We start from the raw sequence: 12,777 nt of genomic DNA, 5'->3' as shown, positions 1-12,777 counted from the left end.
GCTTATCCCCACAAGAACAACAAGAATATCCGCAGGTTCAGGTGGGGGGTCTGCACCAAGAACACCAGCAAGAAAGAGAAGGTTGGTGATCTTAATCTCCTCGTGTTAACTGCATCTCATTGAAGCTGGCTTGCCATCTAATAGTGTTTCTTGTTTCGATGCTCTTGTTCCACATAACAACGTTCCATTCGGAGACGAGCATGGCGCGTGGTCGTCCAAAGGGGAGCTCGCCGACGGCATTGAGGCAAGGAGTAGCCGTCGCATCGGCAACGACTAGGAGTGTTCGGACTGTGCAAACTAGCTTCACCTCCATGGCCTTGCAATCCATCGCAGGTGAATGGAACCCTCTGGTCCGAGAAGTATTCGCTGAAGTAGGAATGTCAGAGCTTTGCAAGATTAGAGTCTTAGGAAACACAAATAGGATCTTCTCCATGTCTTTGATTTCTAGGATAGATCTGGATACCATGACGATGGACATGGGGGATGGTGTTTTTCTAGAGTTGAATGCTAGAGAGGTTGCCAAAGCTACTGGCCTACCTCCGGGTGGTAGGAAAGTAGACATCTGAGCTGGGCAGTGCCTTGCTGACCGTGAGGTTTTGCTAGCAAAGGTTCATGCTATCCTTGGCACTGACATGCCTCGTTCAAACAGCATCCCAGTTTATAAGGTGAAAAAAATAGTACAATCTGCTAGCAAAGATGCTATACAGGGTGATGAGCGGACTGCGATGAAGGCGGCTGTAACACTTTTAGCTAGTTCGACCTTTCTTGTTCTGAGAGGTGCGACAGCCAAGATAGCAAATGAGCTACTGCCGGTTGTAGATGAGCCCGATAACATCGCAGAGTTCGATTTCTGTGACTATGTTGTTGAGGGGTTGAGGGAGGCGGCAAGAAAACTTAGAGAGGACCTATCAATGGATAATGCAAATGTAAAACTGGAGGGATGCCTTATAGTGCCACAGGTTAGTTTTGTCATGCTTGTATATTTTTTGTTGTGGTGTAAACTTCTCTCAAAAGCATCGCTTCTGGCAGATCATGTGGCTGGACTATCATGAACATGGCCTGCATGGGAGAGAGACTCTTCAGTTGCCAAGAATTGGGCATTACTCGGACACAAAACTGAAGGACCTCATCAGGAAGCATGCCACCGCGCAAGGGATTGAATGTGGCCTGGAGGTAGAATTATTCATACATTGCATTTAATTCAATGTTCTTTCTGTTTTCACCATTCCTTCCGGTTCGTTCCTTTTTGCTGCTCAAAGTTTGTTTGCGTTTTCTCTGGTTCTTGTTTTGTGGTCCATGCATTTCATTTGTTACTCTCTGTTGTTCGTTTTTCAGTTAGGCGATGTTCCCCGATCACCAGCAATTAGTGTACCTAGGTCATGCTCACAGGCGGCGCGTGCACAAGCAGTTGCCGCGCAGATGGTGGGGCATGCTAGTGGGTCACGCAGCGCAGCTGGCCCGGTTGATATGGATAACTTACCACTGTTGCCAACAAAGGTTTGGCGATGGATTAATTTTCATGAAAAAATGTTTCTCTTTGAAACGCGTATTTAGTAAAATGCATACTAAAAAAAGTTTGGTTGTCTTTTTTTAGGTTGTTGAAGCTTTCAAAGCTACCATGGAGTTCCATTACAAGAGATGTGAGGTGGAGATGATGAAGCTGGTGGACAACATGAGGGACAAAATCGCAGTAGAAATTAGAGTCGCGTCGTCAGCAAAAAGGCAGCGGGATGCTGAGGAAGCTTTGGATTTCTTTATTGGGCAAGTGAAGAAGCAAGCTTCTCTGGCTGTGGCTTCCCAAGTTCGTGTTCCTCATCAAGCTTCTGGGTCCGCGGCTCCAAAAGTTCATGTTACTCATGGGGCGAGTGCTTCTACATCTGCAGGTTGGCATAGCATCCCTTGCTAGTTTCGTGTACACGCATGCTACCGTTTGCTACATTTGCATCCTAGTATTTGTGTTGTTGATCATCTGCAATTATGCACCTAATTAAGTATAGCAGCAATTTGGCATAGCATCCCTTGCAGAGTTGCTCGTGATTTGGCAGCAATTTCAAGAGAAGCAGTAAAGTCGATGATGGAACTAGACGTTTGTGCTCAACATTCTGCCGATGGAGGTAATACGCCTAATGCTCATGAGTTACATCATAATAAAACCTATCTCCTCATTGATTACCATCAATTTCGTTGTGAGCCAGGTGCTAGTTGTAGTCATGGATTAACAGATGCTTCTACTAAAGGGCAGCCAGGTATTGTGGAAGGGAGTTATTCGGCTGCACATCATCGGCCTCGAGGTACGCAAACAAACATTGCTGAGTAGTTTCACTGTTGCCATGCATGGGAGAGTAAGGACAAATTTTTAATGACCTCCAACATTTCATATAGGAGAGGTACTAGCCAATCTGGGTAGCGAACCGCACGACAAATGCATGGTTGTGGATCTGAAGTGCAAGGGAATAGCTACAGGTTTGCTCGATCAGTATAATCCTGCTGTTGTTTTACTTTGGTACTAATTGCTCCACTCGATGCATGTGAGTCAGGTGTCCCAAGGCCCACCCGTCAGCAAACCATGCATGAACTTCTCCCACCCGCGCCTAACGTAGAGGTCGCCGCTCCAAATGCATACCATGAGCCTATGATCGACACTTCATTTCTTTATCTCATGACTGAGGGTATGAATTATTAAGTCTCACTATGTTGCAATATATGTGCCATACATCCATGGAAAAAAATTTGCGGCACCGTACCTAAAAAATCTATTATTTTCTTAGACACGTTACCGCATCAAATTGTTGGGCAGAGCTCTTCGGGGTTGGTTAGTCCAACTACTAGTTCGATTGCAACTTGCACGCCGATAAGTAACAAGAGGATATGTATTGCATCCGTTGACACAACTTCTCCGCTCGGTACTAAAGTTCATTCAATCTCAACACTTCCAAATGATGTTTAGGGTTGCATCCTGATATTCATGTGCACGTGATCGCGCAGCTGTTATCCCTGCTGAGGAGTACTTTGCACAAGAACAGGAATACGGTTTCTCACCGTTTGAACTTGAGTTGTCTCACGCCGACCTGTACCCCGATCATGTCTGCCAAAACTTTTACGAGGACTTCATTTACCTTTCTTGCGCGAAGAGTCTAAGCAGGTCAGCTCTATGAGCCGCCAAAAAATGTGTTGATCTTTTATGTCGGTGTATCTCTTGTGCTAATGATTTACATTGTTTTATGGGCAGCACCTGGTACAAGAGTTCTTCCCCAACAATTTTGGTGATGGATGGGCATAAGCTGAAGTATCAGTTCAGCCTGGGTGGTGCGATGTTCCACAACGGCATGGAAGCTTGGGTCCGTTGGTTCAACGAGAGGGAGAAGAAGATGTTTTATAGGGTTGGATTGCCAGTTTCCAGGGGTCTCCTCTCACCAGATGTACCTGTAAGTTAAACAATGGCAACTGCGCATGATTAATTTGCATGTCTGTTATGGTTTGATGCGCTTGTGAACATTTGTTTTGTGTTTTTATTGTATTTCAGCTACATATGGAGAACACGTGGAACAGAGAGGCTCCATCCATGTTGAGGAGCTTGATGTCAACAAGTAGCCTTGGTTATGCACTCAGGCTTTGGAGGATGGTATGTACCATGCACATGTTAGTTCACTGGATAAACGTGATGTCTAATTTATTTGTGTTATATTTGCAGATCATGGTTCCAATAACATTTGATAGGGATTGGTGTTTGTATGTGTTTGACAAGCTTCTCAAGCGCTTGAGTGTGCTTGACCCCATCTTTACAGGGATGGCAAAAGAGGATTACAGAGATAAGCATGGCGTAACTATTGACTACATGCTTAAAGGTATGAAGTACGTGGGGGAAATGCTAGATGACGGCTGGTCCATGCATATACCAGATTGGGGTGTGAAGTACAACATCTACATGCATCTTGCGTGTCCCAGGTAACTGTACAAACTTGATTTAAGATTAAGTTCTTTCATTTCTATTTTCCAGCGGTGAATCTCCTGGTTACATTGCTTAAACTTCAATGGGACTAGACTAGAGGAGGACATACCTCGGGTAATTTGCAAAACATGGTTATGAGTATTCCTATCAAAAAATTTACATTTGCGCGATCTTTTGCTAACCCTCAAATGTGTTGTGTTTGGTTCTGCAGGCTGGATTGGCGTCTAGGAGGAAGAGGATGTTGTACGAAACTTTGGCGGCCCAGTGCAACACTGCTCCTCGCACTGGCTTCATGGTCCAGGTGGCAGAAGAAATTTAGGTTAACATGCGGATGAAGGAGTTCCATCCCGTGTCGGTCAAGCGCATGTGCGTTGGCTTGGTTAAGTAGCGTAATAGTTAAGCTTGCTGTCTTGGCGATCCTTTTGTGAACCTATCAGTGACTATGGTGCTTTTGTGAACCATGTATTATTCTGCTGTAATATTACTTATTGCCGAGACATCCTAATCACTACACCAGCTAAGTCTGTGTGCTAGCCGTTGGTATGTGCCTAGCCGTTTTCAATATGCTTGCATGGTGCTTTCGCGTAACGTCTCTACGTATTTTGAATTGGCAAGTAGCCGTCGGTATTAGGATTGGACATGGGGGGTCTATAAAAACGACCCAGCTTTCCTTGGCCAGCCTCATCCTCGCCCCACAACTTAGAATACACACAAAATGGCGTCTTCCGGCTCTTCGTCCTCAGCAGCTCGGTCTTCTTCGCGTAGAGGGTTTGGGGCCCCCATGAGGTCTCCCGTGAGGTACCGCCATGGGCCTGTAGACTACGAGCCAGCTGATGTGTGTGACTGCAAAGAAAAAGCAGCCATGTGGATATCGTGGAGCGATGATAATCCAGGGAGGAGGTACTTTAACTGTATGCGTTTCAAGGTGAGCAAATGCAGAAACTTGCTCTTCGTTATTCTGTCGAATCTTTTCTGGTTTTTATATTTCAGACCAAACACATTGCTCTTTCCCCTTTGATCAGCAAGGCGGGTGTGATTATTTTTCATGGCGCGATGACCCTATCAAGGACCCGTTCCTAAAGCAACTAATAGTTGATCTAAGGGACAGGATCTGGATGCTTGAGAGGATGAACGAACATCTACATAGTGCTGCAAGGACCGGTGAGGAGGAAATCGCCAATGAGACTCGTCAGCTGAGAGACAGACTTGAAGCAATGAACGAAGGTGCCCTGGCTGCTGAACGAGCTGCGAGAGCTGTCAATGGTACAAATCAAATGAGGATTGCTTTGCTCATTCTGGTGTTTGCTGTGCTTTTGTACCTGACGGCGACACGTTAGGTTTTTAGTATGCTTCCAATCCACTTAGCTACTTTTATATGTGTTCCCCTATGGAGTTTCATTTCGGTTTGTCCCCCATCTACTAGCTTAGTTAGTTGGTGGCAAGTTGTCCAACTAGTTTATGATTTGGTTGGTAGTCATTTGTATCAAGATAATTGCTGAGTATGTTGGTTGTTTGCAAAAAAAAAGATAAGTGTCAAACCACTGGACAAAAATGGAGGAAATACCATCCTGATTCCATTCGATTATGTGATGTGCAGTAATGTGATACAGGAAGAAGGAACACATGAAAACATTTGCCATCTTGGTCTATTTGAGAAAAAAATATAAAAACAAAAATATTTGGTGTTCGTTAAAGGAATTGAGACATGGTGATCTTCATAGAGCTAGGAATGATCCCTTGATGGCTTCAATGGCGTCCGACGGGATCATTGACTCGTTACCATCCGTGCGCATCATCTCATAAAGCAACCAGTTCTTATGTCTCTCCAGATTGTCCTAGTTTCAAAATCAAAGTGTATCGAGTGTTAATACACGAACACATACAAAAACAGGAGCTAGCTTCCATGTTAAAAATGGTAGGTACTAACTTTCGTCACTGGGATTTGGAACTTCTCCCCGTCGAAATTCCATGCAAGGAATGTAGTCCCTGCACCATGATTATATCTGTGGCAAAAAACGATGAAGCAGGTTTGTAATTCAACTTCAATCTATATTAAAACAAAATAATCTTTAGGGTGTTAAGGTTATAGAAACATACTTTTCCATATTCTCAATCATCGGGACTGGAAAAGACCTAGTCCATTCTCCGCAGCTGCAATGCCAGTTCTCAAACATAATTTGCAAACATCTAAAAAGTGCACTATGAAGTTTGTCTGAGACGTATGTGTGCATGTTCACTTGGCGATTGCTGAAGCCAAAAGGTCCTACTGCAGGGTCAAGTACTACGATCCTTCTTTTCAGCATGTCAAATGAGTAAAGTGCCCAACCATCAGGTAGAATTGCTGGGATATGCCACTGCGAGAAATATTAATCAATTTTATCAAAATATGATCTTATTCCGTTGTTGAGATGTATCAAAAAATAAAAAACTTACAAGCCTGCTTGATGCTGGGTTCAAATCAGCCACTCCGTCCGTGAAGCTTGTCCGAATAGATTGGATGGTCAATGGGTCAGCGTTAGACAATACCGCGGTCTGTTGCAATGATAGTAGTGTTTAACATTTACAATGAAAAAAAAGTATTTTGTCGCTGTATATGAGTTGACAACGTATGCAATGATCTTACAGCGAAATCAGGCTCCAGGAATTTCCTCCATATCATTGTTGTTGTGTCCTTGTTGTAGAACTTGTCCATTTGGCCGAATCGCCTGAAGATGATAGCGCCCACCTCGTGGCTGAGTTCGTCAATACCGGCTAGTTGTTGATGCAGTTCAATGCCATCTATACATATGAGCCTTGGCTTTGGGTGGGCAATCCATTGTCTATGCATTGGTAATAAATAGTTAGCGCGGATGCCGCGAACTAGCAAAATATGAGATTTTGGTAGAAAGGTGAGTTGATCACGAAAATTTTGTTTCAAAAAGATGAGTTGATTACCATACAAGAAAAGAATATGGTTTACTTTTCTAGTGTTAATCGTGAAGCTGCTAGGAACCAATCCTTGATAGTTCTCAGAACAGTTTGGCTTGGGGGGAGTGGTACTGATCCAACTGACCATGGATCACGTGCCAATTTACATTTTGGTAATCATATCTTACTCGGCACAACATCGTTTGTAGTTCCGAAAGTGACGTAATTAGATGATGGTCTTAGCTCGACGTAGTAGCTGACAATACCTGATCAAAAAATGAATATACAATGTCGGCAACTTGATTGTGTGCACCGTCCTTTGCAAATATAGATGAGTTGTTCAGAATATCGATGCCAGATCGCGTTCGAACTTGGATTGGTTCATTTGGTGAAACACATATCTTCTTTTGCGACTCGGTTGCATTGCTGCTGCCCATCACACAATTCCTCTTCCGGGCATTTGAACTATTCCCAGAATAACTACCTGCCGCATAACAATTAAAGTTAGACACACAAAATAATAGACTGTGTGTGTATGAAATAGCAATGCATGACAATTTGGAAAACAAACGATTAAGCGTTAACAAAACGGACCTTCGTTAGCAAAAATGCCTTCTAGTCTAGTGTTTATCTTATTGGATATCGGGGTAAAAAAAACAGTTCCTTCAATGTTAGGAGCTGGTGCATTTTCCGCATCGATGTCATCTTCGTTTTTTAGCCTGCATTCTTTCCTACCAAACGCCTTGCAGCAGGTGCAATTGTCAGCAATGCATGATACTAACTTGTCTACAAAGTTGAACATTGTTGACTGGAACGACTGTCTCATTTCTGAAATATGAGCCAATCCCCGTGCATTGTGTTCGTTGAGAATCATACCAAGCTTTTCTCCCGACTGCATTAAATGGTAATTTCATAAAAAAAATATGAGAGACGTTTTAGGCGTCTAAACAGAGTTACGGTTGGGCATCAAAGGGGCATGGACTTACTATTGTCGGGTATTTTGTGCGTATATGATTAGCAAATTCTAGTGGACCAGTCTTGATGTAGCTTGCTCGTTTGACGGGAGCAGATGTAAACTATGCCCGTTTCGGTGTCGGTGTAGGCCGAGGAAAATTGTTTGCAGGATCGTTGACACACACGAGTTCCTTGCTGACATTTTGTTCCCTATGAACCTGGTGCGTTGAACAAAAGAGTTTGGAGCGTCAGATAAAAAAAGTGTGATTGGATATTATAGAGAATGTGATTCTAGGACTAACCGAGGAACGGTGGTAAGATATTTCTCCTCCTCCCATGTTTACAGATATGGCGTCAACCATCTTTTTCATGGAATCATAATCAAAAAGTGCAAATCTTGGGTAGACACCCTGCGGTTTGCTGTTGACGTCGAGATCTAGACTATCTAGAACAAGAACCTGCACATGTGTTTGGTGGGGTTAACAACATAAATTACCTGTGCGTGTGCCATGTTGTGAAAAAAAAATTGGTTTCGTGTACCTGCAGGAAAAGATGGCACCCAACAATGTGTATGGTTGGGGGTCGCCTCAATACATCTGACTTGAACTTCCTCACAGCTTGGAATAGGTGAGATAGCAGGTAACGACACCAATTCCATTCTTTGATTTTGGTAACATCGTTTAAGGCTGACCAGAAATCAATTTTGATGTAGTCGTGTTTGGCAGATGGCGCAAGGGCATGCCCAACTACAAAGATTACAAAAGCAATTTTGAAACAGTCCTTATCTATCTTCCTGGAGTCAACTGTGATGTCGCGGTTAAGGTATTCCTCTGATGCCTTCAGACTATGTCGCTAATGCCTGCTGCAACCCGTGTAAATTCAACGCAAGCATCTGATGGCTCCACACCTTCAGAAAGAATTGTGTGCTCACCGATTGGGATGCCAAACACATAATGTACTTGGTTGTCTGTGAGCTCGAGCATCCCCTGGCTTTCTAGATTGATAATACTGTTCTCCACATCAACTCTATCCATCAAGTAAGCGTTGTACTTTAGATTTATCTTCTGCCAAGACTTGATATGCAGCAATCCATCAAACCCAGTTTCTCGGACCAACTCCTTCTTGAAATCCGAGAACTTTGAAATCACGGCGCCTATTTTCAGCAATGACAACCTAGATGTTATTGTTGGGGTTCCAGGAGGGCCGGGGGATCCTCCTGAACCGTCGCAGTCACTGTCAAAACAGTCTGGTGATGATTCGTTCATTGTTTCTTGATTTACAACTACTGGTGCTTCTTCCATGCTAAAAAGATTATCCAACGCTCGTTTTTCCCTAATATTTACATACAGACGTTTCTCTATCAATCTCGTGGATGCGATTAAAAACCTATTTTAGATCTACGCAGTCGATGCATGGAACGATGGCGAAGTGTTGGGGGAATTGATAACATACCTTTCAGGGAGATCCTCGGCTAGCCTCTGAGCAGCTCCCCCGCACGCGCATCCTTGTCCGTGTTCTTCAGGGGCGTGCAGGAGCTGGTAGGAGGAACGAAGCATGCGATATGTATCAGGCGGGGGGTGGACGAAGATGTGGTAAATGCCCTCCCTGCCGCCAGGGCTAAGAAACAATAAAGAAGTACTTCTGATTTGACTTGAGCATGCTGCTGAATTGATCACAAAGTTTCTACTTTTCACATGCATGTACAGTGCTTGGCCCTGTATTTGCAGCGCTGTCATGTACCAACACTGTTTATTTGACCTTCTGTTTCGGACTGCATGCGCTAGCTGGCCTCGCCCCGGCTTGTGTTAGTGTTAAATGTGACCTTGGTTTAAGGGGATTAAGCTCAATTAGATAGTACCGGTACTAGTGAACGTTGTATCACCAGGAACAATTTACGAGAAAAAGCTCACAAAAAAAAGTGAGCTCATGGCCCCTCCATGTCCAAATTAACAACTTCCTATTAAAATCCGAACACCGCATGGATTATAATCTTATCCTACTAATCGCTGATTAATTCCAAATGATGATATAATTAACGACGGCAAGCTTGCGTTGGAATCTAACCCTGACATCTATTGGAACATCACGCGACGTGTACTGCTGGTCCACTATCCGTCGATGGTACACCCTGGTACATGGGCCAATCCAATGGATGTCGACTGAATAACCCATGAATGTGCCAAGTATCATCGACCGGTCCACTGCATGACGATAAAACATGGACCAGAATCCCTCCACTCTAACCCGTAATACAAGGAAAGCTGCCTCCTATACGGGGGACACGCCAAAACAATACGATGACGGCGCGGATCCCTAGCGGGTGTGTATGGACAGGATGCCGAGCACCGAGGTGCTCGTCCTCAAATCCGAATTTTCGACATGACAAACCACTATCATTATTTTTTACTACTTTTCTTTGTTCGTTTTCCTTTTTTATTTGGATTTTCTTTTTTGGTTTTTGTTCTTTTTCTTCTTCTCTTTTTCAAATTCGATATACTCTTTTTGAAATTCCATGATTTTTTTTCCAAAATCTTTGTTTTTTTTCAAATTTGATGAACTGTTTTAAAAAATGATGAACTTTTATCAAATTCGATGAACTTGTATTCAAAATCGGTGATTTTGTTTTCCAAAATCTGTATACTTTTTCCAAGTTTGGTGAAAAATTTAAAAATTGATGAACTTTTATAAAACTCGATGAACTTTTGTTAAAAATTGGTGAACGTTTTTTAAAATTCAATGAAAGTTTTTGTAAATTCAATGAAAGTTTTTTGATATTCAATGAATTTTTCTGAATTCGATGAACATTTTTAAAAATATGAACTTTTATCAAATTCGATGAAATTTTAAAAAAATCGGTGAATGGTTAGTAAATTCAAATGACGTTTTTAAAATTTTATGAACGTTTTTATAATTTGATGATTTTTTCAAATTTGATGAATGTTTTTTGAAAATCAGTGAACTTTTTTTTGAATTCGATTGACCTTATAAAAATTGGATGAACCTTTTCAAAATCCAGGAACTTTTTTGAAATACCGGTTTTTTATTCTTTTTATTTGTATTTTTATTTTCTTCTTTTTACTAAAGTTGACGGTTGACTAAATAACTGATCAACCATGCACGACCAAAACAGGTCTCGAGCGAGCGAGGGAACGATCAGGCGGGAGCGAGCGAGCGGGCGATCAGGCAGGAGTGAGTGATTAGACGAGCATTATATGGGCCGGCCCAAAACCAAGCCTCTGCAGGCGCCAGTTCCTGATCAGGCGTCTACAGCATTGATTAGGGACTCCCCGTTTGGTCGACTTACCTTGCACCACGCGTGGAAATGGGAGGTCCCAAACAAAGAATATTCTTGTAGTGCGGTCTGGCACATGTAGTAAGTTCATCAGATGACTAAGAGCATTGTTAATAGTATAGCCAACTGCTGGCTATAAGTCATCTTATAGCCCACCTTATAGCTAGCTTGTACAATAGTTAGCTACAAAAAAATATTATTTTTATCATATATGGCTCACCTTTCATTCTCACAAAGCACCTAGGAGCACGTGCTAGAGCTGGCTCTTCACGAAGAGTCCGCTTCCCTTCTCTTTCATCCAACTCAGCAAAAATATAATATTTTAATTCTTACAGTCTGCTGACGGTATCTTATTGTACTTGCTCTAAAGCCAAGATAGGGGGAGCTATTATATCTCACTTCCAACGAGACAGAGCATAGGCTCAGGTCAGGGCGCTCAATACATGAACTGCCCTAGCGCGGGGGAGCATTTACCTCATTTTTCTATTTTTCTTTCATTTCTTATTTTCCTTCTTTTTTCTATTATTTTGTTTATACTTCTGAATAGTTAATAAAAAGCATTTGCATAAAAACATTGTCAATATGTTATGAATATTTTTAACATTCCATACAAATTCTATCAAAAGACATGAGCGTATTTTAAAATGTTTGAACATTTTTTTTTGAAATGTAGGAAGATTCTTTTTTTACTTTCCATTTTTCTTATTTTCTTCTATTTTTCATTTTTGGTTCTCATCTGTCGTGGGCATTTGCATTTTTTTACTTTTTAATTCTTTGTTTATCATCATGTTTTTTCTATTATTTTTTGGGTCTGTTTTAAAATCTTGAACATTTATCAGTTTAGCATTTTCCTCGAAATTCACACTTTTTTTCAAACTAATGACATTTTTTTGGAAAAAATTTCACGAGTTCTTTTTAATTTTCCAATTCATGTTTTTTTTTCTTTCATAGGTAATTTGTCGAATCCGAGAAAGAAAACCTAATGACCCAGGCGAGCGAGCGGCGGGAGGGGGAGTTGGCGACATTGGGCCATAGCCCACAAGCCAGCAGGTAAACGACATTCAGGTACCCTTTTAGCACTAAAGGTGAGGTAAACGCTATTCGGGCCCGGCCTTCTAGAGGCGGTTGGCTGGCCGGGCCTTTGAATGGTGCCCGAATGAAACCGGATTAACATGCCCATCCCCATAGGAAAAAAAAAAGGAAAAAACCAAAGGCCCATCCCGGTAACGGGACAGCAGTGCGAGCAGGGATTTAGCAGCGGTTGCTTAAAAAAAAGACAAGGAGGTAGCAGCATTATTGCTGGCACGAGTGATGTTATTGTTACCGACGGCTAGTACGGGTAGCTAGCTTTGCGGATAAGATAAGGTACGGTAAAGGTAAAGGATGGCGCCTCCTCCTCCTCATCCTGTGGACTATGGACGTACCACCACCATCGTCATCATCATCGTCAATAATGCAGCTGGAAAAGACTGTACTGTACTACATGCAGCTAGCAATAGCAATGGCAATGGCAAATTGGCAGTAGCAATAGCAATAGCACGCCCAAGTGGCCGAGGAGGAAAGCAGAGGCGGCACTCATCATGCAGGCAAGGCAGTCAGATGGGGTTGGATCCGGCGGTGTCGCTTCCTTTTGCAGCCGCACCCGCACCCGCGCAGGGAAAAAGGAGGGGCCCGC

At 42.7% G+C, this 12,777-nt stretch overlaps 1 protein-coding gene across 1 annotated transcript in view; it reads left to right on the top strand.

Moving 5' to 3' along the window:
• Positions 1 to 277, top strand: part of LOC123404857 (protein FAR1-RELATED SEQUENCE 5-like) — a 30,492-nt gene extending 30,215 nt beyond the window's left edge. Inside the window, exon 8 of the mRNA XM_045098801.1 lies at positions 145 to 277. Within this exon, the coding sequence (XP_044954736.1) occupies positions 145 to 277 (133 nt within the window). The remainder of the gene's footprint in view (positions 1 to 144) is intronic.
• The last annotated feature ends 12,500 nt before the right edge of the window (positions 278 to 12,777 follow it).

Source organism: Hordeum vulgare, chromosome 6H, assembly GCF_904849725.1.
Source record: "Hordeum vulgare subsp. vulgare chromosome 6H, MorexV3_pseudomolecules_assembly, whole genome shotgun sequence".
Lineage (NCBI taxonomy): Eukaryota > Viridiplantae > Streptophyta > Magnoliopsida > Poales > Poaceae > Hordeum > Hordeum vulgare.
The sequence above is the reverse complement of the archived record's forward strand: the minus strand, read 5'-3'. Positions and strand labels throughout refer to the sequence as shown.